Source organism: Phacochoerus africanus, chromosome 16, assembly GCF_016906955.1.
Source record: "Phacochoerus africanus isolate WHEZ1 chromosome 16, ROS_Pafr_v1, whole genome shotgun sequence".
In the NCBI taxonomy this organism is placed as follows: Eukaryota; Metazoa; Chordata; class Mammalia; order Artiodactyla; family Suidae; genus Phacochoerus; species Phacochoerus africanus.
Genome location: NC_062559.1, coordinates 49,055,160 through 49,080,550, shown reverse-complemented (window position 1 = coordinate 49,080,550; position 25,391 = coordinate 49,055,160). Strand labels below are relative to the sequence as shown.

Here is a 25,391-nt window from a genome sequence, read left to right as displayed (position 1 = left end):
GTGGCTCCTGCTCCTGGGCCGGGACCCTCTTCCCGGAAATGCCTAAGAACGAACACAGGATGGCCACGCAGGAAGAGCCCCCAGGCCGGGTCGGAGCCTGGTCTCACGCCCTCCCTGACCTCGAGCTTCCTCTCTGTGAACGGACGTCACCTTCCATCGCATTCGACCAGGGGGACCGGAGCGCCTCCGGGAGGGCGATCCTGGAAGAGCCTTCTTGGTTTGGTGATGCCCAGTTCATCGGGAAGCACACGGCTGTGCCCCAGAGCCCCAGAGGCTGCGGCATGTGGTAGGGGCATACGGCAGGCTGGGGACCTGCTGTGGGTGACCCCGGGGCCAGCCTGAGATGGCTTTCCTCACCCATCAGAGTCTGCATCCTCGGGGAAACGGAGGGACCCTGAGGGCGAATATTCCATTCCGTGACGCACCCCACTCGCCCCTTCCTCCCTCTCCCCGCCCACCTGGATTCCCTGATCTTGGCCTTGAACACCCCTGCACTTCGGGCGCACCTAGGCCCCGCCTCTCCCCCAGGTCTGCACAGCCCGTGCCAACCTTCCTCCTGGAAAGCCCTTGCTTTCCACCCTCCCACCCCCATGCGATGCTCTCAGCTGTCCTACGCTGGCCCCGTGGGCTCATGCCCTTGCCCCCCCACACTCAGGGGTCCTATGCTCACCATGTGGACCCACAGCTGAAGCCGCGAGTTCTCACACTGGACCCCTCTGGTTGGGGCATAACACAGAATTGAAATTGATGGGCTTTCCACTACCTGTCACTAAATACCTGGCATCACTCTGGATTCCCTGCAGCAGGAATCAGCTCTGACGCAAGGACTCAGGCAGGGCATGTCTGTCTGTCTGCACAGTGTCCTGGCGCCCTCTGCAAGCAGAACATGGGGCCCGCCAGGGTCCTACCACTCAGGGTCAGGGATGGATGTGCCACGAACAAGAGATTTTGACCACGGGAAGCAAGGAGCCCATGAGGTGTAAGGAAAACAGAGCTGGCTTTCTGCCATCCGTGGAATCGTACACTCCACAGATTGAGTCATTTCTTTTGTTACTCGGGTATTATCAGGTGAAATCTCCCCCCACTTAAAGGATGTGATCCAAGAAACCCATCTTCGAGCAGGGCTGCAGAGGTGTCAGATGGGAGCAGGGGAGCCCCCGAGGCACGGAGCACCTGCAGGGAGTGAAACACCCCCACATCTCACCCCACTTTACAAGGTCTCTCAAAAGCTTCCTGAGATCCCCTTCTCGGCGGGGCCTCTCTTTTGTCTCCTGGGTGGGGACTGACTCCCCACACTGTTCAAGATAAACCTCGCTCAGGACCCTGTGCCAATTCAGCAGAGCCACAAGGGTCCCTGAAGAATCTGCATTTCCAGCCCCTCTACTTACAAGCCTTACCAGGTGCCAGGAAACAAAATGAGTAAGTCGCTGGCACTACCCTCCAGGGGTTTTCTGTCTGGTGGCAAAATTTGAATTTAGTGGTGTAAGGGCACAGCCAAGGGAAGCAGCATGAGACAGACGGAGGCTCTGTTTATAGAGTCGGGTGGCGTGAACGTCAGGGATGATGCTGTGCTTACAAGAGTGCAGGTGCCGGGGTCAGTACTTACCATCACTCCACCCTCCCAGCGTCGTCATCACCACCCTCACCACCAGCGTCACCACCACCACCATCACCTCCGTGGTCATCACTATCGTCCTCACCACCATCGTTATCACCACCACCATCACCAGTCATCACCACCACCACCACCACCGTCATCACCATCGTCCCCATCACCACCACCACCACTGTCATCACCTCCGTCCCCATCACCACCAACTATCACCACCATCACCAGCACCACCACCATCACCTCCGTGGTCATCACTATCGTCCTCACCACCCTCACCACCGTCATCACCAGTCATCACCATCGTTGCCATCACCACCATCACTACCAACCATCGTTATCACCACCATCACCACCAACCACCACCACTGTCATCACCAGTCATCACCATCATCGCCATCTCACCACCATCGTTATCACCATCACCACCAACCATCACCACCACCACCACCACTGTCATCACCATCGTCCCCATCACCATCACCACCATTGTCATCACCACCATCACCACCAGTGTCATCACCTCCGTCCCCATCACCACCAACCATCACCAGCACCGTCATCACCATTATTGTAAGTGTGTTGATATAAAGGAGACTTTCTCAGAAAACGCTCAGCCTCCACATATAAATTTCCTCTCAGAAACACCCAGACCCAAGGTGGCCATGCGGCTGCCCGCAGAGCCGATACAGCGTGACGTGTGTGGCACATGCAGCGGCCCTAGAAGGAGCTCCGCGCGTTCCCAACTCCCTCCCACCAGGCGCTCTTCCGCATAGTCAGGACACGATGTGCAAAGACTGAAGGACTTGACTCACTTAAGGATGCTGAGGCCTCTGCGGCAAACATTTATCTACAGCCAGAAGGAAGACACTGTGCAGCTGCTGACAGCCGGGGGCAAGATACAAGGCAGGCCAAGGAGGGTCTCATGGAGCAGACACAGCGTCTTGGAACTTCCCAGCCTGTTTCCCACTTGAGAGCAAAACTCGAAGCGGCTCTGGTCAGATACTGCCCCACATGAACAGGGCTGAGCCTCGGGCACACGGAAGCAGGACGATGCATCTGTGGGCTGAGAGCCACCGTCCTGGGCATGTCTGGGGCCTTGCACTCTCCAGCCCCTCCCGACCTAGCATGGCAGGACCAAGAGCCACGCGTGCACCAGCTCAGCCCGGCAGCCCTGGTCTTGCCCATCCAGGGGACAGACGTGTGCTGGGGACCTGGAACATTTTCAAAGTCCAGGTTTCCAGCATCCCCAAACCTTCTGGAATGTTCCACAACTCAGAATCAGTGGGTTAGCTCTACACCTTTATGACTTTCCTGGCCACTTGGTGCTTTTTTTTTTTTTTCCTGTTGCTGGCTGACCTAGCTTTTTGCAACAGAGAGATGTAAATACTGACATTTAAAGTTTTTTTCTTCTTTTTCGTCTTTTTTAGGGCCACACCTGCGGCATATGGAGGTTCCCAGGCTAGGGGACCAATCGGAGCTGTAGCTGCTGGCCTACACCACAGCCACAGCAACATGGGATCCGAGCCACGTCGCAACCTACCCCATAGCTCACGGCAACGCTTAAGGATCCTTAACCCACTGAACGAGGCCAGGGATCGAACCGGCAACCCCACGGTTCCTAGTCGGATTCGTTAACCACTGAGCCACGACGGGAACGCCTGACATTTAAATTTTAAAATCAAACGGGTTCCCGTGTCCTCTATACGTGCCAAGGAGGGAAGGAAGTTGTCTTCACCCTCCGTTCCAGGGGCTGAGAGCTACAGACTTGCACACGCCTCTGACGGCGTTTCTATCAAGACAACACGTCCCAGAACGAGGGCCAGAAGTCTGCGCGCGGCCTGTTGCAAGACTTTTCCACACCTTCACATCAAACGTGGTGCTGGTCTCAAGGCGCTGCCCTTCCCCGCTGGGCACTTTCCTGGAACAGGAGCTCATCCGCCCTCGCGAGCCAGGCTCCAAGGACAAGGCCAGTGCCTACGCTGTGAGCCGCGCCTCTGGAGTTCCTCGCTGCTCAGGCTTCCTAATTTCAGGATGATCTCTGGTGATCAGCCTCCACTTGGCCTACATCAATCGAGTTCTAAAACTATAGGGGGAAAATAAAAACCAACGAACGCCCAAGATTCCTATCAAAAAAGAATGGACTGATAAACACTCTAATTGAATTGGCATAATTAAGAACCAAACAGGCATTAAATTTCACAGGTCTGTTGAAGCATTCAAGTCCTATAATTTCAAAAACATCATTATATAGCATAGGTCGCAGCTGCAGCTCGGACTCAATCCCTGGCCTGGGAACATCCATGTGCTGGGAGTGCAGCCACTAAAAAAAATTTTTTTTATGTCATTATTTTTTATAAGAAAAGGAACGAGAAAATATCTAAAATAAAATTAAAATTCCAGGACTTCCTGTTGTGGCTCAGTGGCAACAAACTCAACTAGTATTCATGAGGATGCAGGTTTGATCCCCAGCCTCGCTCAGAGCTCAGTGGGTGAAGGATCCCGAGGTGCTGTGAGCTATAGAACAGGTCACAGATGCTCAGCTTGCATCTGGTGTGGCTGTGGCGTAGGCCGGCAGCTGCAGCTCCGATTGAACCCCTGGCCTGGGAACTTCCATATACTGCAGGTTCGGCCCCACCCCACATCCCCCCCAAAAATAAAATAAAATAAACAAAAATTCCAGTAATTACAGTGATGAGTTTCTCAAGTAACTTAAGCCAACTAAAGCGTGGAGGAGGGGAAGGGCTCTAGGCTCTAGGTTTCATTGCTGTAAGAGGAGCAATCACTGCGGATGGAGCTCCATCCCCTGGAAAACAAATGAACTAATTAAAGAGGCCACCAGAGGGTAACCAGAGCCTCAGAATCCTTTTCCCCCAATACGCTCAGATGCCTCCAACCTCCTCCAAATTTCAAAGGAAGTTTTCATCCAAGGGAAAAGGATTTCTGGTTTTAATTTTTCCAAATACTTGAAGTAGGTTTGGTGAAGTAAGAGAGAGGATGCAGGCAGTCTTTTTCCCCAGCTGAAACCTTTTTTAAACTCAGAAGCCTCTGAACGAATCTGAGTCTGTACACCCACATCCTTCCACTTGGACTCAGCACCACTTAGTTGCTGCTGTTACTACTGTTGCTGTCCTACGGCCACACGACAGCCTGGGAGTTCCTGTCGTGGAGCAGCAGAAACAAATCCGACTAGGAAACAAGAGGTTGTGGGTTCGATCCCTGGCCTTGCTCAGTGGGTTAAGGATCTGGCATTGCCATGAGCTGCAGTGTAAGCTGCAGACTCAGCTCAGAGCTGATATTGCTATGGCTGTGGTGTAGGCCAGCAGATGTAGTTCTGATTGGACCCCTAGCCTGGGAACCTCCCTACGAAGTGGGTGTGGTCCTAAAAGCAAAAAAAAAAAAAAAAAAAACCCACAGTACATCCTGGTCCTCCACTCTCAGGGGATGCTTCCAGGATCCTAGGTACTCAGGGAAGCTGGGTCCCGTATGACCCAGGTATTTGACTAGCACTTCCTGAGCCCCTCCATCAGGCTGGCACGGCATAGGATTTCTTTTAACAGATGGAGTGAACAGAAATTCAGAGATTACATCCTTAACCCCAAATCCCAGTCAGTCCACGCAAGACTCAGCCAGACCAAGGTCTGCAAAGCTCAGGTTCCCTGGCCATCTGGCCCTGGGCGGCCTGAAATCCACCCCATCCGACCGCAAGGCAGGCAGGGCCTCTGGATGCAGCAACAGGGGCCAATTCCTGTGAACGACCTGGGTGACCCTGGAAACTCAACTGTAAGACAGATCAGCCCCTGCAGCCCAGGGGCCGGAGGGGATGAAAGGGCTCTGAGAACAATGTCCAGAGCAAGAAGAGCCCTTCCCCATCAGGTGTCCCGTCTTGCAGACACCCCGCCCTCAGGGCCAGACTCCCAAGGAGGAGCAGGAGGCACAGGAGGAGGAGCAGAAGGAGGAGCAGGAGAAGGAGCAGGAGGAGGAGGGGACCCCAGGTGCTTCCTTCTTCACCCTCCTGTGTTCGCTCTAAGAGGCTAGGCCCTTGGGGAACCAGCTGAAGCCCCAGGTGGGGACACACTAACACGCCAACACCAGAGGGTCTGGCCTCCCTGGACGCCACATTCTCAGCCCCGAGGTGACCACTGGGTCGTGCATCCTGCCTGAGACAGGGAGCTCCCCAGAACGCAGCCCCATCCTGCCCTCCACCTCCCCAGATGCCAGCAGCTCCCAGGCTTCACCCAGCCCCATCCCCTCCGTGTGGACGTTTCTAGACGTTCATTCCCCCTGTGGCCTCACACACCATCCCTTGATCCCAGGCACCCCCACTCTGTCCCCGTGTCCCACAGCCTACACCTCCCCAACATGAACAGCTTGTCACAGGCCCAAGCCCAACACCCGCCCCACATCCAAGCAGCTGTGCGGCCAGAGGTCACTTCTGCCCACCACAGCCATTCCCCGTGGCCCCCAGGCCTTGCACAACCAGTCCTGGGGGAAGAGCCTGCACAGCCCCCACTGCTGCACAGGGCACTTGGGGACCCCTCGTCAGCGCCTGCCTTCCTGCTGCGCTGGAGCTGCCACTGGACCCTGGAGCCCGGATTCCAGCCTCTCGGGCCGACTCTCTGGAACATGCCGCTCCGTCTTCCCTCCCCCAGCCCACCTCCACCCGCCCCCACGACCCTCTTCTAGCTCTTCGGCCCCAAGAACAGCCTCTCCACTCCCTGGTGGCCGGCTGGGAGACATCTTCCCTGTGCCCATAAGGCTGTACCCAGGGGCCCCACTGTCCTCCTCATGCCCCTCGTCCGGACCCAGTGAAGAGCCCAGCATCTTCCAGAAAGCCCTATTCTGCTAAACTCGGACGCAGGCAAGTACACGTCCCATCAAACGCCAGCTCACCTTGCCGCGTGGGGGCCCGGCCGGGGCCATCTCCTGCGTCCTGCAGGCGCCCGCTGGCCCGCAGCCCGCCTCCCACGCCGTCCGGGGGCGCGGGGCTGTTGGCCTGGCTGCCCGGCATGGTCATGTGGGTGGGGATGGGCTCAAAGGTGGGGTCCAGCTCCAAGATCAGCCTGTTGAGCTGCTCAATGGACTGATCGATGTCCAGGGTGGGGGAGCCTGGGGAGGGGTCCGCGCTCAGCTCCAGGCCGGTACCATTCATGACTTTGACGTCTGAAATCCTGGGTTTGAAGGCTGCTTTGCCGGGAGGGGGTCGCTGTGTGTCAGGTGGGTGTGGCCCGGGGCCTATGCCCCGCTGGACAGCCACTCTGCTGCTGGCGCCCCGGGTGGGGGTGATGGGGACCCTGGGCTGGATCTGCGCCAGGCTGGAACTGTCTGCTGGGCCGCGGGCGCCGAGCCTGGCCTCCCCGTCGGGGGCGAAGCTGTACTGGTGAGCGGCCACCATCTGCTGCTGGCGCACCCAGGTCTGCGTGGGGTAGCTGCCCTGCCCGTAGGCCGGTGTCGGGGCGGGCACAGAGGGCTTCCTGAGCACGGGCTGCGGCTGCTTGGGCTCACAGCTTCCAAACGCCCGCTCCCGCTCGTAAGAGGGGTCCACACCGAGGCCCAAGTCTGGGGCGAGGGTCCCGTGCTGATCCTCGCCCGCGGTGCTGCCAAATCCGTCAGACAGGAGGGAGTTCTGGCTGCTCTGGTGGCAGGTGAAGGGGCCCAGGTGGGCTGGCGGGTGGCCCTCCGAGGAGGACAGGGTCCCGATGCTGTCGACACTGTGCAGGTCGTGGCCGGGCGTCTCGTCGTCCAGGATGTCCGTCTCCCGGTCCTTGGGGGTGGCGTCTCCGTTCACGTGGACCTGGGCTGGTACCACATGGCGTGTCCCACTGTACTTGCTGCGAGCATCAGTCATATCCTTGACGGGGCTTCCAGAATCTTCGAGGCCAAAGCCACTGAGCAGCTGATCCAGCTCGGCCTTCTCCTGGGGGCTCAGGCCCCTCTTGGGTCCTGGAACCAGGTGCTCCTCAGTCCTGTCGGTCCTCACGGAGGCTGTGGAGTGGCCCGAGTCACTGCTGACAGACAGGGTGTGGTCGCTGTGGTCTGGGCTGCCCGCGGCCGGGACGGCCGGGGACCCAGCCGGGGCACTGGGATCCGAGGTGCTCTTCTTCCTCACCTTGGCGTAAAGACTGCCGTCGACGGGGCCCTGCGTGTGCAGCACTGGTGGGGAGAAAAGGAGAGGCGGACTGTAAGTCAGGGCTGAAAGGGGGCTTTGGGCTCTTGGAACGGGTCTTTGCACCTGCCTGGACAAATACATGAATTCCTAACAGGCAGCTTAGAATAACCAAGGCCAGGGACTCTTCTAGGATCCCCAAGTTCTATACATTCCTGCAAGCGATTGCCAATGAAAAGCAATTTGAATAATCAAATATCTTCAGGCCCCAGAAGTGTTTCAAACCCCGCCCCCCCTTACGGCCGCACCCACGGCATATGGAAGTTCCCAGGCCAGGAACTGAATCTGAGCCTGAGCTGCGACCTATGCCACAGCTGCAGCAATGCCCCATCCTTAACCCAAAGGGATGGAACCAGTGCCTCCAAGGAGACAAGATGGATCTTGAATCCTCTGTGCCACCGCGGGAAGTCCTGTTTCTACCTGTTGATGCCACGGGACTGGTCATTTAGAGAACCTTTGGGACTCTCCACACTCAAAGTCATCTTGCTTCGAGGGCTCCCTGTCAGATTCATTCTTAGTGTGAATGCGGAACGCAGCTCAGCTCGCAAACCCCCGAGACTCGTGCGTGTGAGACAAGACAGGGCCTCTGTCAACTGAGCCTTTTCCAGGGACCAGGTTCACAAACCCTTAGTAAACAGAATATCCGACCTAGGAGCCTGCTATCCTCTCAACACGATCCAACGAAATCTAAATATGTGACTCAGTGAAAAGAGAAAGTTACAGGAACAGGTTTCCAGGCTTCCTGCTAATGCAGCATCCCCGTCCCCGGGCCAGGAAGGTGCCAAAGACCTCAGCACACAGGTAGGTGAGCACTGGTTGGTTGCCACGGCGAGCCAGGAAAACAAAAGTAGGCCTGGCATGCAGGTGGGAAGAGCAGAACCCCGTGCTACGATTATTAATTTCAGCCTTGGCTGCGGCACTCAGCCACTCCCCAGCCTCAAATTGCTGACGGTACTCGGTACTCGCCCGCCGGGGTCAGAGCGTGGAGCTGGGAGGGCGCCCGACAGCACGAGAGAGCTGCAGTCAGCTCCTCCCTCCCCCGCCACCCTCCTCAGCACCCCCCCCCCCCCCCCCCCCCCCCGCCGCCCCGTTTTCCCAAGCCTGAAATTGCAGGCATACCACAACAAGGGAGCTGCAGGGGGCTTGGCCACAGGGCTGCCGGGGCCCCTGGGAGCCACTGGGCTGCGTCCCAGCACAGGAGGAGCCTGCAGCGCTCCTGAGGGACCTGTGCTGGGTGCACGCCAGGATCAGCTGCTTCTGCTTTTTTGAGAACGTTGGGGCGACATGCCAGAGCAGAGATCTGTAGGGTGTTTGGGGGTGCTATGCCAAGAACGCTGTGCCCAAGTGGAGGCAGTGTGAGGAGGAATGGGGACACTGAGGTACAGGCCAATGCAGAACCTCAGTGACCCTCATCCGAAAGTAAGGCCTGGCCAGGGGGCGAGGGGGGTGCTGGTGTTAGGGCTGGGCAGAGAAATGATACCCCAAAATGCTGTCAACAAACCAAGTCTTTAAGACAGGCAACCGGTGATGTGAGCATCTAAGTAAAAGGCAGCTGCTGGACGCAGCTTTGGGGTAATTGAGGGAAGGTGTCAATGACAGCTGGTGGCCACAGAGCACCTGTCAGGGGGCAGGCGCTCAGCACATTTCCTCTAACTTCCACAGGAAGGCCTTTCTTGCATGTTCCTTTTGTGAAATAAAGAGCAAAAGCTGAAAGAGCATCTGTAACTTGCCCAAAATCGGGAGGTCCAGGCGGGATCAGAACCCAGGCGCTCTGGCTTTGCAGCCTGGGCTCCCCCATTGCCCGTGCTGACCACCTGCCCAGGAAGGCCTGTGCCAGGGCCCTGCCCATGAACGAGGTGGCACCGGTGAGGACACTCTGCAGGGGGTCAGCAAGTGACTGGTGGGCACTGATGGGAGTGTGTGCTGCCCGGAGCTCTGCACACGAGGACCCTGAAACGAGCTCTGCAAGTCACAGGGCACCTGCCACCATCACCCCTACAGCCTCAAAGTGCGAAGTCCAGCCACAGGTGAGTCACCAGGTCATCACACTTAGGACACTGGTGGGCTCCTGCAGACTGGCCGTGGATGAAGTGGGAGCTGGAACATCAGACAGCCACCAGTTCAAGTCCCGGCTCTTCCTCGATCTGCCCTGGGCCACCCACCCCGGTTCGCCCAGCTGCACAACGAGGGGGTGGGCGTGGTTTCCAAAACCCTCTGGAGGTCACGGCACACAGAGGGGTTCTTTCTAGCTCCGAGGAGACACTGGTTTAACTGGGCCTCTGTGGGAGACCCTCTGCAACCAGGAAAACTCGAGTAACGCGAGACCCGGGGAGACAGGTGCTGGCCTTCTCATCTGCAGCGTGAGCAGGACAGGGCACTGCCCCCTGGGAAGCTCAGCTCCCCACAGCGCAGGGGCAGCTGGCGCCAGGCCCAGGGGACAGACTCCCCTCCACTGCACAGCCAGGCAGGGTGGTCCACGATCTCTAGAAACCGAAGCCAGGCATGCCAGGCATTCATGACTTCCGCATCCCTCTTCCTGAATCTGGCTGCAAACGACGGGCACAACGAATTAGGGGAAACAAGGAAGCCGAGAATGAGCTGCACAAAAATTTTTGATTTCGATTCAGGCACTGCCCCAAAGTTAATCACTTAGAGTCGAACCCCTTGGCCAGCCCCAAGCCAAGAACGGTGCCTAAGCGCCTGCAGGCAACGGAACAAGACAGGATATCCCTGTCTGGGGAGTTACGAGTAATCTCAATCTTCTTATTTTTATTAGCAGTAGAAATCTTACGATAATAATAAATGCATTAAAAAACAACACGACTGCCCCTGACTAGACACCAGCTCTGTGTGAGGCCGGGCGGGCACTGAGCATCTAGGCCTCCGTCTCCTGGAACCCGCAGCCTGAGGGGGTGGGAGGAGGGCCCAGGCTGCCCCCCCTACAGGGAGTGCGGCAATGGGATGCAGCCAAAGGCCACCACGGACTCTCTCTAAACTTCCTACCAGGCGCACAGATTCCTTTCTACATCAGAAAGCACCCAACACATGTTCTATCCATAGGAAAAGAATCAGAACCAAATCAGTGAATCTTCAAGTCAGACCTGCCCAAACTTCTGAATCAGTTTGTAGGAGCTTGAATCTCCCAATGCTACAGGGCCCCTGGGGGGCTGTCCAGAGGCCTCCACAGACGCCCTCCTGCACCCACGCTTTGTGCTCCTGGGGAGAGGGGCAGCCAGACTCCGGGCGAGGAGGAAAAGGGTGCCCTCTGGTGCCCATTGCCCCTGCCCTGCATTCTTTGCCAAGGGACTCAGAGTGAGGTTCTCTGCACCTGGAGGTGGGGCTCCTCTTCTGCACTGACTTTGTGCATCCCTGGTTAGGATATTTAGACTGTTCGAGGCCCTGATTCTTTACTTCCAAAAGGAAATAATTCTTCCTACCTTCCAATGCACTTAGAAGAATTAGAGAACTCAGCTCCTAGGCTCTGAATACCGGTATCCATAATTACTAAAAACTCCTTCCACAATGAACAAGGCCCGGCTTTCCCTGTCTGCACTCACATCCTCCCTGCCCACCCTGCTCTCGGACCACAGCCACCGTGCACCTGCCCCAGGACCTTTGCTCATGCTATTCTCTGTCTGCAGGACTATCTTGACCTCCTCCTTCACCTCTTCAGCCCGGGCTCTCCGGACCTTCCTTTCCCTCCCTGCTGGGCGCTCATCTGGGCACGCACCAATACTCAGACATACCGCACACTTTCTCAGCAGCCTCCCCCCACCAACAAGAACGTGGGCTCCAGGAGGGAAGGGGTTTGCTTTTTGCTCTCTGTGGTACCCCAGCATCAGGGACCAGCTCCTGGTGTCCAGCGGGCATCAAGTAACTGAAAGACTGCATGTTCTAGCTTGTTCTCACAGGACAGAGCCTGGAGAGCTCTTTTGGAAAGATGCTCAGCTGCCTTAGAAGGAAAATACCTGAAAACAACCAACCAACCCAAACAAGCAGGGGCCCTAAGGCAGAAAAGTACCCACAGCCCTTGGCCACCTGCAGCCCCAGGGCCTCCACTTCCCAGACATCAAAACAACCTCCCCCCAGATGCAGAAATTAGTTGCAAATGATGCCACCAACAAGGGCTTAATCTCCAAAATACACAAACAATGCATGCAACTCAACAACAATAACAAAAAACCCAATTACAAAATAGACAGAAGACCTAAATAGACATTTCTCCAAAGAAGACATATGGATGGCCAGGAAACACATGAAAAGATGTTCAACATTACGAATTATTGGAGAAATGCAAATCAAAACTATAATGAGGTACCACCTCACACACATCAGAATGGCTATCATTAATATTAAGCCTATAAATAACAAATGCTGGAGAGGGTGTGGAGAAAAGGGAAGCCTCCTACACTGTTGGTGGGAATGTAAACTGGTGCAACCATTATGGAAAACGGTATGGAGGTTCCTCAGAAAACTAAAAATAGAATTACCATATGATCCAGCAAGCCCACTCCTGGACACATAGCCGGACAAAACTGTAACTCAGAAAGATCCACGCACCCCTATGTTCATAGCAGCACTATTCACAATAGGCAAGACATGGAAACAACCTCAATGTCCATCAACAGATGAATGGATTAAGTAGATGTGGTATGTATATACAATGGAATAGTACTCAGCCATAAAAAAGAATGAAATAATGCCATTTACATCAACATGGATGCAACCAGAGATTCTCATACTAAGTGAAGTGAGTCAGAAAGAGAAAGACAAACATCAGATGACATCATTTTTATGTGGAATCTAAAATATGGCACAAATGAATCTATCTACAAAACAGAAACTGACACACAGGCATAGAGAATAGACTTGGGGTTGCCAAGGGCGAGGTATGGACTGGGAGTTTGGGCTCAGTAGATGCACACTATTCCATTTAGAATGGATAAAGAATGAGACCCTACTGTACAGCACAGGGAAACATATCCAATCTCCTGGGACAGACCATGATGGAAAAGAATATTTTAAAAAAGAATGTATGTATATGTATGACTAAAGTCACTTTGCTGTATAGCAGAAATTGGCATGACATTGTCAATCAATTATGCTTTAATAAAAAACTAAAAATTAAAAAAAAACCCTCCCCTCAGGCAGGCAGCACAGCCCTACTGAGCTGGCCTGCCAGGAACCTGGCACCCTTCACGTTCTCAGCTGGTCCTAAATGCCACCAAACAAGACTGGAAAGGTGCTAAAGTCCACATGTGGTTCCAGAATGTCAAAGAACCTCAATGTGAGCCCGATGTGCCCGTTAGGCAGGCAGAAGGGTCAAAGGTCAGAAGGACATCTGAACACATCTGCGCACCGCAGGGTTTATGCATCACTTGCCACGGGTGCCGGTTAGTTGTTCGTGAAGAGAGAAGGGAAGCACTCAGCAGAGCCCCAACTATGTGCTGGGATGGACCAGCCTGGGCAACCAGTTAAGAAGCAAGCAACAGAGGGGGGCAGGCACTTCACAGCTTCCGATGGGGCAGCAGAGGCAGAAAGAGAATGAGAGCGCAGGACTGGGAGAAAGGACGCATCCAGGAGCAGCTGCACTCAGGGGAGGCTGTAGGAAATGGCTATTTCCACCATCAGAGGAAGAGAGAAGGCAGGAAGCAGCCCCCTCCTGCCATGGCGCCGACACCCCCCCATGTGCCAGGACACGGCCACGCTCCAGGGATGGAGCTCGCTTACTCCCAAAGCAATCCCGTGACAAGTCCATTTTACAGAGGGGAAAACAGAGGCTCAGGGAGGTTAAGCTCATTTTTTTTCTGCCTTTTTTTTAGGGCCGCACCCTCTGCATTTGGAGGTTCCCAGGCTAGGGGTGGAATCAGAGCTACAGCTGCCGGCCTGCGCCGGAGCCACAGCAACACGCGATCCGAGCCACGACTGTGACCTATGCCACAGCTCACGGCAACACCAGATCCTCAACCCGCTGAACGGGGCCCAGGATGGAACCTGCATCTTCCTGGATACTAGTTGGGGTCATAACCCTCTGAGCCACCGTGGGAACTCCAAAGCTAACATTTAAGATACAAGGCTATCGTAGATCACCTGGGTCCTCTGTCCCACTCCCAAATCCATGCTTCCTGGGTGGTTTTTTGTTTTGTTTAAGCACTGGAATTCTCAACCTGACCCACCACTTTAATGTGAAATTAACAATTTAATTTTAGAAAGGAATTTGCCTAAATGTTTTCTTTGCAACTCCCTCCCTCTCCCCCCCAATTCCTCAGAAAGGACTGGAGCACTCAGTTTTCCTCTGAACTCCTGACACGGTTCACGGTGGAGACAGGATCCTGTGTTGTGAGCCCGCCGGCTGATGATGGCAGTGTTTCGTCTGTTTCCTAGGCTGCAGCAGCAGGAGGCCACAGTAGGCTGTGCATTTCTGTCCTTACAATGAGTGAACGGTCCCCACCACTGTGGCCACCACGCCCACCACACCCACAGCCCCCTGGGCAATCCACCCTGACTCACCAGGGGACAGGCTGTTTCTCTGGACGGGGACTGCTGGCCACCGTCTGTCATTTCTGCCTCCTGAGGCGGCCCGCCAGGCACCATCGCCAGCTCCCCCTCCAGATTACGCCCCAACTGGGGCCACCCGGCTAAACCAATTCACCCCGACAAAACACCCTCAAAGAGGTCCCGCTGTACAGCACAGGGAACTCTATCCAGTCTCTTGGGACAGACCACGGTAGAAAATTATAGAAGAAAAAGAACGTATACGTATGTTTAACTGGGTCACTTTGCTGTACAGCAAAAATTGACAGAACATGGTGCACCAACTAAAATTTTAAAAAAATTTTTTTAAATGTCCCAATGCCAGACCTCACGAGTCCCCAAGGAGGGGCTTACAGCCGCGGGCTTCCCAGGAAAAGTGCTGAGAAGAAGGAAAGACGGCTGAGACTGCCATCTGCATGCCGTGCACCCCCGGGCACTGAGCAAAAGCAGCCGGACTCTGAAGGCATCAGCTGTAGGATCCTGGGGACAAATCAGCGCTCTGGGAGCCGAAGCTGTGAAGGACAGAAATGTCCTCTGTCTTACCCGTGGTGGGAGTTTCAGGACAGTAAACAGAGTGAACTTTATGGAAATCATACCTCGGGTTTTTTTCTAAAAGAGCACGAAATCAAGACAGAAGTGAGGCTCACTGCGCCATGGGCCCGCCTGCTGTGGGGCCTCGTCCTCCCTCCCCTCCTCACCCTCCTCCACCTTCTGTCTTCCAGGACCTTCCTGCCTCTTCCGAGACTCCAGAAGAGGGTTAGCGTTCTCTTCCCCTCGGGATGGCTGTCATGGTCCCTGTGTGTCCCCCTGGCGCCACAGAGCTTGTTTTAACTTTTTCCTGGAGCAATTTCTGTGCACAGCTTCAGTTCCCTGCTAGACTTTCTGGCATAACCCACCTGGGTGTGACTCCTAATTAAAAATCCTCCCCAGAGCTGTGTGACCTTGGGGGAGTTACTCGACCTCTCTGTGCTTCACTTCCCTTATTGGGAGAGACTTCGCATGGCGATGGGGTGTTTGACCGAGGGCTGCCCTGGGATCACCGTGGCCATCCAGTGAGACCAGCACAAAGGGAAGAGCGCAGGGCACTGGGGGAACACTGTCCCCACAAGTCCCCACACCTGTGCTCCCCCGAGCCAGAGCCTGGGGAATAAGCATGCCTCGCGGTGTCCAGTTAATGAGTATTCTTTTTTTTAAGGGCCACACCCACAGCATATGGAAGTTCCCAGGCTATGGGTCAAACTGGAGCTGCAGCTTCCAGCCGACACCACAGCCACAGCAACATCGGATCAGAGCCTTGTCTGACCCACACCGCAGCTCACAGCAGCGCTGGATCCTTAACCCACTGAGTAAGTCCAGGGATTGAGCCCACGTCCTCATGGGTACCAGTCGGGTTCAATACTGCTGAGCCATGACGGGAAGTCCCAAATATTCTTAACTCAGCCTAATCTCATGCTTTGGAATTAAGTGGAAGAATTGCTTTTTTAACAGAAATCTAAAGTAAAAGATGGAATTTTTAAAACCACTCTGAAAGTTCTCTAAGCCCTCACCTCACGGGCCAGCTGAGCAGCCCGTCTCCGGCCCTCACACCAGCTGTAGAGAACTCTATTTGAGCCCCATAACCTGCTCTACTTCTGTTTTCTCCAGATCGACAGCCATGAGGACAAAAGCAGTAGCAGTAAGACAGCTGAGCGGCTCCTGTGGCCTCTGCTGGACCTGGGCCGTCGTGGGGGCCGTGCCTGACCCCCAGGCCTCAGTGGAAGGATGACAGCCCTGCCAGGGGTCCTCTAAAGCACCCAGGGGCGTCACCCCTCTGCACATCTCGAGACCTCACCCTAGCGCTTAGATACGGTTTCTCCCAGACCCGCTGCAGCCATCGGCTCCCATCGACCTGCTTTCAATCTGGAGAAGGGGCCCCGGAGAACCGGCCCAGCACTGCAGCCTGTCTAGAAGCAACAAGCGTCTCAGTGCCCGCCCTGCCGTGTGCAGAGGGAGCACCTGGTCTTCCAGTCTCTGCAGCGTGGAGAAGGCCACCCCCGTGCAGGGCGGCTGCAAGGGGGATGGGCCCAGAGCGGGAGACTGGGGTGAGTAACCCCCGCATCCTCTGGCCAGGTGGGGAGCTGCAGGTGGCTTTGGAAGCGTCCAGGGTGCCTCCTCCCCTCCCTCAGGGGCCTGTGGGGCAGCAGGACCTTCACATTCAGGAGAAAGGCCAGGTGTGGCCGGTGGCCCTCTCTGGGGGCGGGTCCTTATCATGTCACTGCGTCACTCAGGCTGACTCTCTTTCCACTTGGACACTATAATTGTAATAGTAGCATTTATAACTTCTCAGGAAATTAGGTTGGCTTTTTTTTTTTTTTTTTTTTTTTACTGGAATAGGATTCTGCCTCTGTGCTGATTAAAGACACTCTTGCATTTGCACCAAATTAGTCCCTATTCTCCAAAAATTGAGAGTTGCAAAGGATGGCTGTATCAGGGCCTTTGGGAGTATCACCTTTGGTCTGCAACAGCGCAGGCAGGTGGCTGAAAAATGACAGGGTTAAAAGTGCCCAGAGTTCCTTTTGTTCAGTGGGTTAAGGATCCTGCCTTGTCACTGCAGCGTGGGTTGAGGCTCTCTGGCACAGGTTTGATCTGGGTCCGGGAACTTCCACATGCAAGTGTGATCAACGCCCCGCCCCGCCAAAAAACCCCCACAAAACCAAATTAAAAAAAAAAAAAAAAAAAAGGTGCCCCTTTCCTCTAAGCAAAAGGCAAAAACATGGTAACGAGCTGCTAGGAACCTCACCGGGTGAAAGCCCCGCCTGTGCCTCTGGCCAAGTAAACGCCCTTTCTCGCCGCCCCAGGCTGAGTTCCAGAAGTAACTCCAGGCTAGCACAAAGCTTCTCCAGACTTGCCATCTCACACCTTGACAGCAAATGCCTGCCAGAACCCCCAAACTCAAAACTGCCCCCCTGAATGCCAGCCGAGGAGGCGCCGGAGGCAGGAAGGCGACACCTCGCCTGCCAAGGGAGGTGCGGGGCGCAGATGAAAATCACTCCCTTTGGAGCCAAGTCAAGCTTGTGTAAATGTTTTCTAGAAGCGGGCAGGCTGTAAATTCTTGGGGAAAAAAAAATGAAGCAGGAGAGGGGCGTTGCAGGCAGAAAGGCACACGGCTCTCCGGCTCTCCCGGAAGGGACACGCCAACGGCAGGGCCCGGGGAGATGGAGCCACACGGATTCCAGGCGCTCCTGGCGGTCCCCCGGGCGAGGCCAGGAATGCCAGATAATGTCCCAGCCACGGCAACCATCCCAGGCAGCCCACACGAGCAGGACTGCTCCCACTCAGGCCCCTGTCCCTTCCAGCCAACGCCCCGTCCCAGCAAGCGCCCTATCTTGGCAGCCCTTCCCTTTTGGGCACTCCTGACTCTGCCAACACCCGAGCCGCCCAGGAAGGCAGGAGGCCCCGGGGCCGACTCCGAGGCCACCTGGGCTGGCCAGCCACGAGCTCCTGCACGGAAGCCCGCTTCCAACCATCACTGATTCTCCAAGGGCAGAAGCAGCCAAGATTCCTCTAACCTGCAAACAGTCTAGCCCCGGGCCTGCCTGCCCTTCCCCGGGCTCACTGCTCCCCACTGGACGCCCTCTCCTCTCCCGGAGTGCCATGCGGGCCCTCTGGGACTTTTCCTGGCTGGCAAGTCCCTGGTCTCAGCTGCTGGTCTTTGCAGCCCACACAGGCTCCCTGCTTACCTTCCTTGCAAACAGCCCCAAGGCTTGTTCAGTCCAGACCGGTTGGACCCACGTTTCCATGAAGAAAACCTTCAACCCCAGGACGCAGCATCCCCGGGCAGGGGCGTGTCTGCCCCCCAGGGACCCAGCCTCCCTCTCCACACAGAAAGTGGATCTTCCCAGCTCAGTAAGGGACTTTGGTTCCACCAAAAAAAGGCCAGGGCTATGTAAACAGGAGGGTGGGGTTTCCTGCAATCAGGTTTAGTGAAATTTGAACCCTGGAGGCGGAGGAGGCGGGGCAAAGGCTTCCACTCCGGAGCCACTCAGCCAGACCTCTGCTCCCTTCCAAACCTTCCCAGCCGACCACCTGACCTGCAGAGCCAGCACTACCCTGCTTGGGTTTACAAACCGGTTTCGGCCATCCTTTGCGTCCCTGAGCACATCAGCCACCGGCTGACACCCTCCATCTCCGGGGTTAACTGCACATGGCCTATCTTGCAGGGCTTCCTTGCACACTCAGACCACCACGCTCTGCCCAGCAGCACCTCTGCACCTCGAGCCTGTACATGTGCAGCTTAGGTGGCCCAAGGGTTTACCCTCTGCTTTGACTGCCTCTCGGTCACAGCACAGCCACACACCCTGGGTCTTTCGATGACAAGCGCCAGCAAGCAAAGCCCGTCCCAACGCCTTTAGGTTCCCACAGCACAAATGTCACCACCCCATCAGCCTGAGATGGGAGACAGAACACAGCCAGGAGGTCACCACGGGTACGGATTTCCTCAACAAATCCCCCGAAATGGCCATCAGGGCACACACATCACCTTTGCACTGGAGGGGAAAACCGTCTCTTTTATCGCGGGACACAAAGCGCTTGTTATGCAAGGTCTGTTCCGCTGGGTGTTCGGTAAAGGGTATTGACCAACCCGCCTTCCTTGGAAGGGAACTGACATCCCTGTGCCCACTCTGCAAATAACACTGAAAGGAAGTGACTAACTGATCACGTAGTACTTATCTTCAAAGATTTTACATCAAAAGAAAAGAGATTAGAAATGGAAATCCGAGAGATCGGGTTTAACAACGGAGCTGAATGGGGCCTTACCACGTGATAGCCAAGGCCAAGGCCAGAGGGGTGGGAGTTCCGGCCCTCTACAGGACAAGGTTTTAAAATCAGACCTTTGCACCCCAATTGCTTTTTTTTTTTTTGTCTTTTTGCCATTTCTTGGGCTGCTCTTGTGGCATATGGAGGTTCCCAGGCTAGGGGTCGAATCGGAGCTGTAGCCGCCAGCCTACGCCAGAGCCACAGAAACGCAGGATCCGAGCCGCGTCTGCAACCTACACCACAGCTCACGGCAACGTCGGATCCTTAACCCACTGAGCAAGGGCAGGGACCGAACCCGCAACCTCATGGTTCCTAGTCGGATTCGTTAACGACTGTGCCACGACGGGAACTCCTGCACCCCAATTGTTTAAAAAAAAAAAAAGCTAAGTACCCACAACAATGAGGAAGAGACAAAACATCTGTACGCTCCACCGAGGTCCCTTGGCTCCATTTCTATCAGAACCAAGTCGCATGACTGGTTGTGTGTCTAAAGGAGCCTGGTCTTTCCTGCGGCTCCTTTTCCACCCTCCTATGGGGCACAGGGTGGGTTTTCCTGGCATTGACAGCAGCCTCACCCATGAGCTATGACAGCCTCCATAAATACCTGCAGCAGGCACCAATCTGGCCTTCCGATCTTGGCGGTTACGCAGCCGATGGCCTCCCAGGGCTCGAGCTCAACACACTATCCGGTTCCCTGGCGCCCGCCTGCGGGTGTGGATCACACACAGCCCATGCAGGCGGGTGGTGCTAACTTCTGCAACAACGCGGTCTTGTGAGGCGTTGCTGATGTGCGGCCAAAAAGGACCTCTGAGTCTCAGTGTTTCGAAATGCCTCAAACTTTTCAACCGCACAGAGGTGGCATTTTATACCTGGGGTGACAGAGCGAACACAGAAAACACTTTCCCTGACAGTAGTTGGCAAAGTGGGACAGGAGGCCTGCAGAATGTTCAGCGGGAGGCTCTGTGGGGAGCCGCAGGACAGAAGAAACAGCCAGAAGGGGAGACCAACCAGGAAGGCGGTAGAAGAAGTGGAAACTTCATAGCACAGTAGACAAGATTGGCGGTGTGAGACCAACTTAAGGTCAAAACGTGTACAGGACTCTTCACAGCGGCATGAATCCCAATAGCCAAAAAGTAGAAATAATCCAAACGCCCACCTGTGGATGAACAAATCGACACACTGTGGTGTGGCCACACTCTGGAACATTATGCAGCCCTAAAAAAGGAATGACGTATGAAACCGACGTGCATGCACCCTCAAATCATCAGGCAAAGTGAAAGAAGCCTGTCACAAAAGGCCACACACGGCATGATTACACCCATGTGAAACGTCAGACGAGGGAAAGTGACGGCGACAGCAGACAGGTGGTCGCCTGAAGCCGGCAGAGGGAGGGCTGGGAGTGACTGCCGGGGGCACAGCGTTCTAGATGGAACAACCCGAAGCCTGAGCGAGAAGGGGCTGGGGTGCACGTGCTCCTGGGTGCGCCCAGGATGGAAATGGGGTAATGAAAATGTTCTAGAATTAGAAGGTGGTGACAGGTGCCTGGTCAGACCTGGCCCCGGGCCCACAGAGGGGCAGGTGCCACCACAAGGCCAGGAGAGGTCCCCCTGTCCCCAACCCACACCAGGCCACCTTCACCTCCACCCAAGCTTCCTCCTCCTCTGGAAGCGCGTGCCTTCCCTCCAGCCACTCCTGAGGCACCTGCTGGGAATCCTAGAGTCACAAGACATAGAATCTGACCCCAGGAACACCCTCACTGCCACAAGGAACACCACTGCCAAAGGAGCCTCGCAATCAATGGCAGGGATTTTTTTTTTTTTTAAAGGAATGGGCACATGATAATTGTCCCCATAAAGACAAAATAAAGGGTTTTTCCAACTGCTCCCTTTCCCCGTAATTCATGGGAAATTTTTCTCTTGAGGCCCCCTGGGTCCGCTTTGCTTTGCAGCCCTTTTCCAAGGAGGGAGCATGTGATCAAGTCCCGTATCTGGGATCTGAAAGGGCCCCCTAACATCTGTTAAGTCTGAAGAGATGGGAGGCGGGGTAACAGTGTAACCATCTCAGGCAAGAGGTGGCAGGAGGGGTAACGAGGGCGCGTGCTCGGGAGGGCGCACCCAGGAGCACATGCGCCCCAGCCCCTTCTCGCTCAGGCTTTGGGTTGCCCTTGTCAAGGAGTTAAAGTCTGTATCTTTCCTGTGTTAGTGACATCGCCAGAATGTCTCAGCCCTGACTTGGCAGAGACGCCCCTGATGGCAGGGATGCAGAATGGAAGACTGCCATCTGCCCGTTACTGGCAACAGAAAGTTCTCCCCACGGAGGACACACAAGGAAATTCAACAGGTTTGATCTGAGCGGAATTTATGCAGCCAACGTGCCAGCTCCAGGCTAAGCGGGGAGCAAGCCAGGAGGGGCTTGACTGAGGGGCAATTTGATAAAAGCAGGTCTGCGTGCAAGAGCTTTTAAAGAAGGGAACAAAGAGTAAACCCCCAGCCACACCACCTTTACACACTCTGCAGCTCACACTCATGTAGAAGCTGCATGACTTAGGGTCTTGGGGAGATGGGGGTGGGGATGGGGAGCCGAGCCCACTTCAAAGTTCATCTCTCAGAAAACCCATCAAAAGCCAGAACTAAACTGCTGTCCCCAAGGCAGGGCACCAGTGACAGAGTCTGAAGATCCGTGTTCCAGAGGCAGGATCCAGGGAACAGGCAGGGATCCTGGGTGCCTGCTGCTTAAGCCAGTGCAGCATCAAAGGGCAGGAGCTATGCTGACGCCTCTCATAAATGGGAAGAGGAAAGTGTGAGCTGAAGAAACACCCACTTGGCTGGAATCTAGGAAGATACTGGAGCTGCGGGCACACCAACAGCTACCTGCCTTTCAGACGCCTGCCCAGAGCACAGGACACAATGACTCCCGAAGTGGGTCCCATGGCCCAAGGCATGTTCGCAGGTTGGGGACCAAGGGCTGCAGGGAAATTGAGCCAACTCTCAGTGCCTCTGTTCGCTGTCTGTCCTGGGGTAATGCCACTTAACGCCCTAGCCCTCCCTGGGAGACCGATTCAATTCGTGCAAAATCAGCCCGGACAATATGAAGTCTGAACCGATTTCTCCATTATCCCTCAGACTAGACGAGCAATAGACTCTGAGTGAGATGACAGCTCAGGGCCAGTTATGACTCCTGAACAGCCTCCAATGTCGCACTTATGTTTTGGACAGGATCCAATCCGTTTGCAAAAGTTAACACCCAAAGCTGCTTTCCACTCAACTGTCAACGCCCGCTTGGCTGGGGGCAAGACAGAAGAAACTCCCCTTGGTCTGGGTACAGAACGTGGAAGCGTTCAGGGAGTGGTTGCCATGGCTGGACACTGGTGAAGCACCCCCCCCACCTCCAATTTCTGGAAGTTCTGGGAGCTCAGGCAGCCGCATTCCCATCCCGCAGATGAGGAGCCTGGCCCTGAGCAGAGCGGAGCCAGGACCTAACCTCTGACCTGCCAGGTTCCAGTGGATGCTCCTCCTGGGGGCCGGTTTGCTTTTCCAAATCTCAATAGCCAACAATTTCTAGGGAGAAATGCTTTCAAATCCATTTTCAAACTGACAACACCTAAAGGTCACAACTTGACCCAACACTTCTTTCTGTGTGTCTTTTTAGGGCCACACCTGTGGCATATGGAAGTTCCCAGGCTAGGGGTCGAATCAGAGCCACAGCTGCCAGCCTACCCCACAGCCACAGCAATGTGGGATCCGAGTCACATCTGCGACCTACACCACAGCTCACGGCAACGCCAGATCGCTGGCCCACTGAGCGAGGCCAGGGATCGAACCCGCAACCTCATGGTTCCTAGTCAGATTCGTTTCCACTGCGCTACAACGGGAACTCCCAGGTCTGCTTATTTTCTCTCCTTGAGCCCCTTACAGGCTCAGAAACACAGCAGACCCTAAGGAAACAGGAGATGCATATGCAAAAGAGAGACTGAATGTAGAATAATAGAAAAAGAACTCAGCAGTAGACGTTATCTCTAGGGTGAGCTAATTAAAATAGGCCATTTTACAGAGGAGGACACTGAGGTTTGGTCAGAAAGAGAAGCACTGCACCTCGGAGGAGTGGAGCAGGGCCACGGCTGCACCTGCTCAGCTGGGCTCACTGCCTGTCCTCATCATTACCTGCCCCCAGGGAACGCTGCCTCTGGGGGTGACAGGCCAAGTTCAGGAACCCGATCCGTGCTGAAGAGCAGAACAGGTCCGTCCTGTCTGGGGAATGTTCTCCGTGAAACAGGAAGTCGAGGCAGAGCTAAGCGTCATCACTGAGCAAGGTCAGCATGGAGGTGAGACAGACGGGAACAGAAAAGTCTTCTGGCTGGAATAGAAGTCACCAGAGCCCCTGGTCACAGGCCCCCCTCGGTTCTGCCATGCTGTGCTGCGGGGCACCTGACAGTGCAGGGAAAGACAGTCACGTGCCTATCCCAAGACATCTCAGGGTGCCGCGCACCTCCCCCAATCTCAGGTTAGACCAGAGCCTCCATCAGTCTCTGGGATTCCGAGAAAGGGCTAACACTGTTACAGAGTCCTGGCATCCAAAGGACATGCTCAGCGCTTCTGGGGGTCCATTTCACTGCACCCCCACGGCAGCTCTGGTGCTACACCTCCTCCCACTCTGCCGAGGAGAAACGGGCACAGAGAAGTCAAGTAATCCGTCCAAGGTGACACAGCACAGGCGGAGGGGGCAGCTGTGCAGAGCTGTGGGTCTTACACCTCCCTGGGCGGGACAGCGGTTGTTCCTGGGCACAGAGGACAGCAGAGGACAGAGCCCCTCCTCAGGGCAGGGACAAAGGAAACAGAATAAGTTGAGCCTTTCCCCCCTTCATCATGATTCCGCATCTGCAAATTCGCCTACTCGCTAAGAATGACTTGTAACCCCCCCAAATCAATACGCCTGGCGTTTTCTGGGTCGCTCAGTGACACGCACAGGGAGGTAGAAGTTTCCAGTCCCACACATGCAGGCTCCTGGCTGGGGTGGCAAAAAGGAACGCCCTGCTTTCTCCTTTCAGCTCTCAGACCATAAACAAGTGCCCACCCAGGCTTATTTAGTGCCACCTTTTTTGGCATTTCTGTGCATTTTGTCAGTGCTTTTTTTGTTTAAAGCGGCCCCCAAGCATGGCACTGAAGTGCCATCCTGGGCTCCTCAGAGCAGGAGACTGTGAGGTTTCTTCTGGAGAAAACGCACGTATGGAAAAGCTCTGGTCAGACACGATCACCGCACCGACGGCCAGGAGTTACCGAACCAAGAGAGTCAATAAGCCGTCTTTAAACAGAGCTGCACATAACAGGGCCATGCACAGGCAGCAATCCTGGCCCCGCCCTGTCACCCAGCATGCGTGGGGCTGCCGGACCCAGCCCAGCTCCACTTCCTGGGCCCGAGTAGAGGGTCCACCGTGCAGCCAGGGCCCCACGAGCAGTGCCCAAGATCAACAGGCCCACCGGGGAGAGATGGTCACATCCATCCAGAAGCTCACTACTCAGGGCCCTGGAACTAAGTCTCTGCTGCTCCAACTGCCTACCGGGATCAAGCTGCCCGCAGCCCGCGCTGGAAAGATAACCTTTGCACCGCGCAAGCTTTGGGGTCAAATGGCCCGCGCCGGAGCCCCAGTTCCACAGTCTCTGTCCCACGTGACCTCGAGCACAGGACCGCTGGCTCAGCTGCACCTGGGACCACCAACACCCAAGCACCCCAAAGGGCTACCAGGACCCCTCACCAATTTCTCGTCTTTGATCACTCCTGGGAACTGTCCCTTTTACCTCGAAAGCGAGGCACAGGTTTCTGGGTGGATTAAATAAGATGACATGCGAGAGGCTTCTGGCAGGCTGCCATGCTCTCTCGAGCACCCCCCACTTCTCTCTCCTCGAGACACGGAGTGCTCCACAAAATGCTGATGGGGCAGCGGGACCCCCCCCCCCCCCACTGCCCCGTCAGGGCCACAGAGCCGGGAGCAGAGGAGTTCACCACGGGTAGAAAGTGGAACGCCTCGCTCAGCTGTAAATGGGGGATCGAGGGCCCACTTGAAGGCAGCTGCAGAGGGTCCAGTCCAGGAAGGTAGGGACTTCCAGGGATAAATGCAGCTTAAGTCAGAGCGTGTGTGTGCGTGTTACTAGCAGGACTAGAGATGGACGTGCAGACAGAAAAGAGAGGGCTGCACTATGTCACTGCCCAGCCAAAAGACACCGTTCTACAGGCTGCCAAACCCTCCTAAGCCCTGGCTAGAGTTCGGTCCTGATGGGAGCAGAGCCGAGA

General features: G+C 55.5%; 1 protein-coding gene across 8 annotated transcripts in view; it reads right to left on the bottom strand.

The window, feature by feature from the left end:
* The window catches only part of TNS3 (tensin 3), a 229,719-nt gene that overhangs the window by 64,108 nt on the left and 140,220 nt on the right, over positions 1 to 25,391 (bottom strand). For all 8 annotated transcript variants that reach the window (XM_047763136.1, XM_047763141.1, XM_047763140.1 and 5 more), the window contains one exon: positions 6,503 to 7,762. In XM_047763136.1, the coding sequence (XP_047619092.1) occupies positions 6,503 to 7,762 (1,260 nt within the window). The remainder of the gene's footprint in view (positions 1 to 6,502; positions 7,763 to 25,391) is intronic.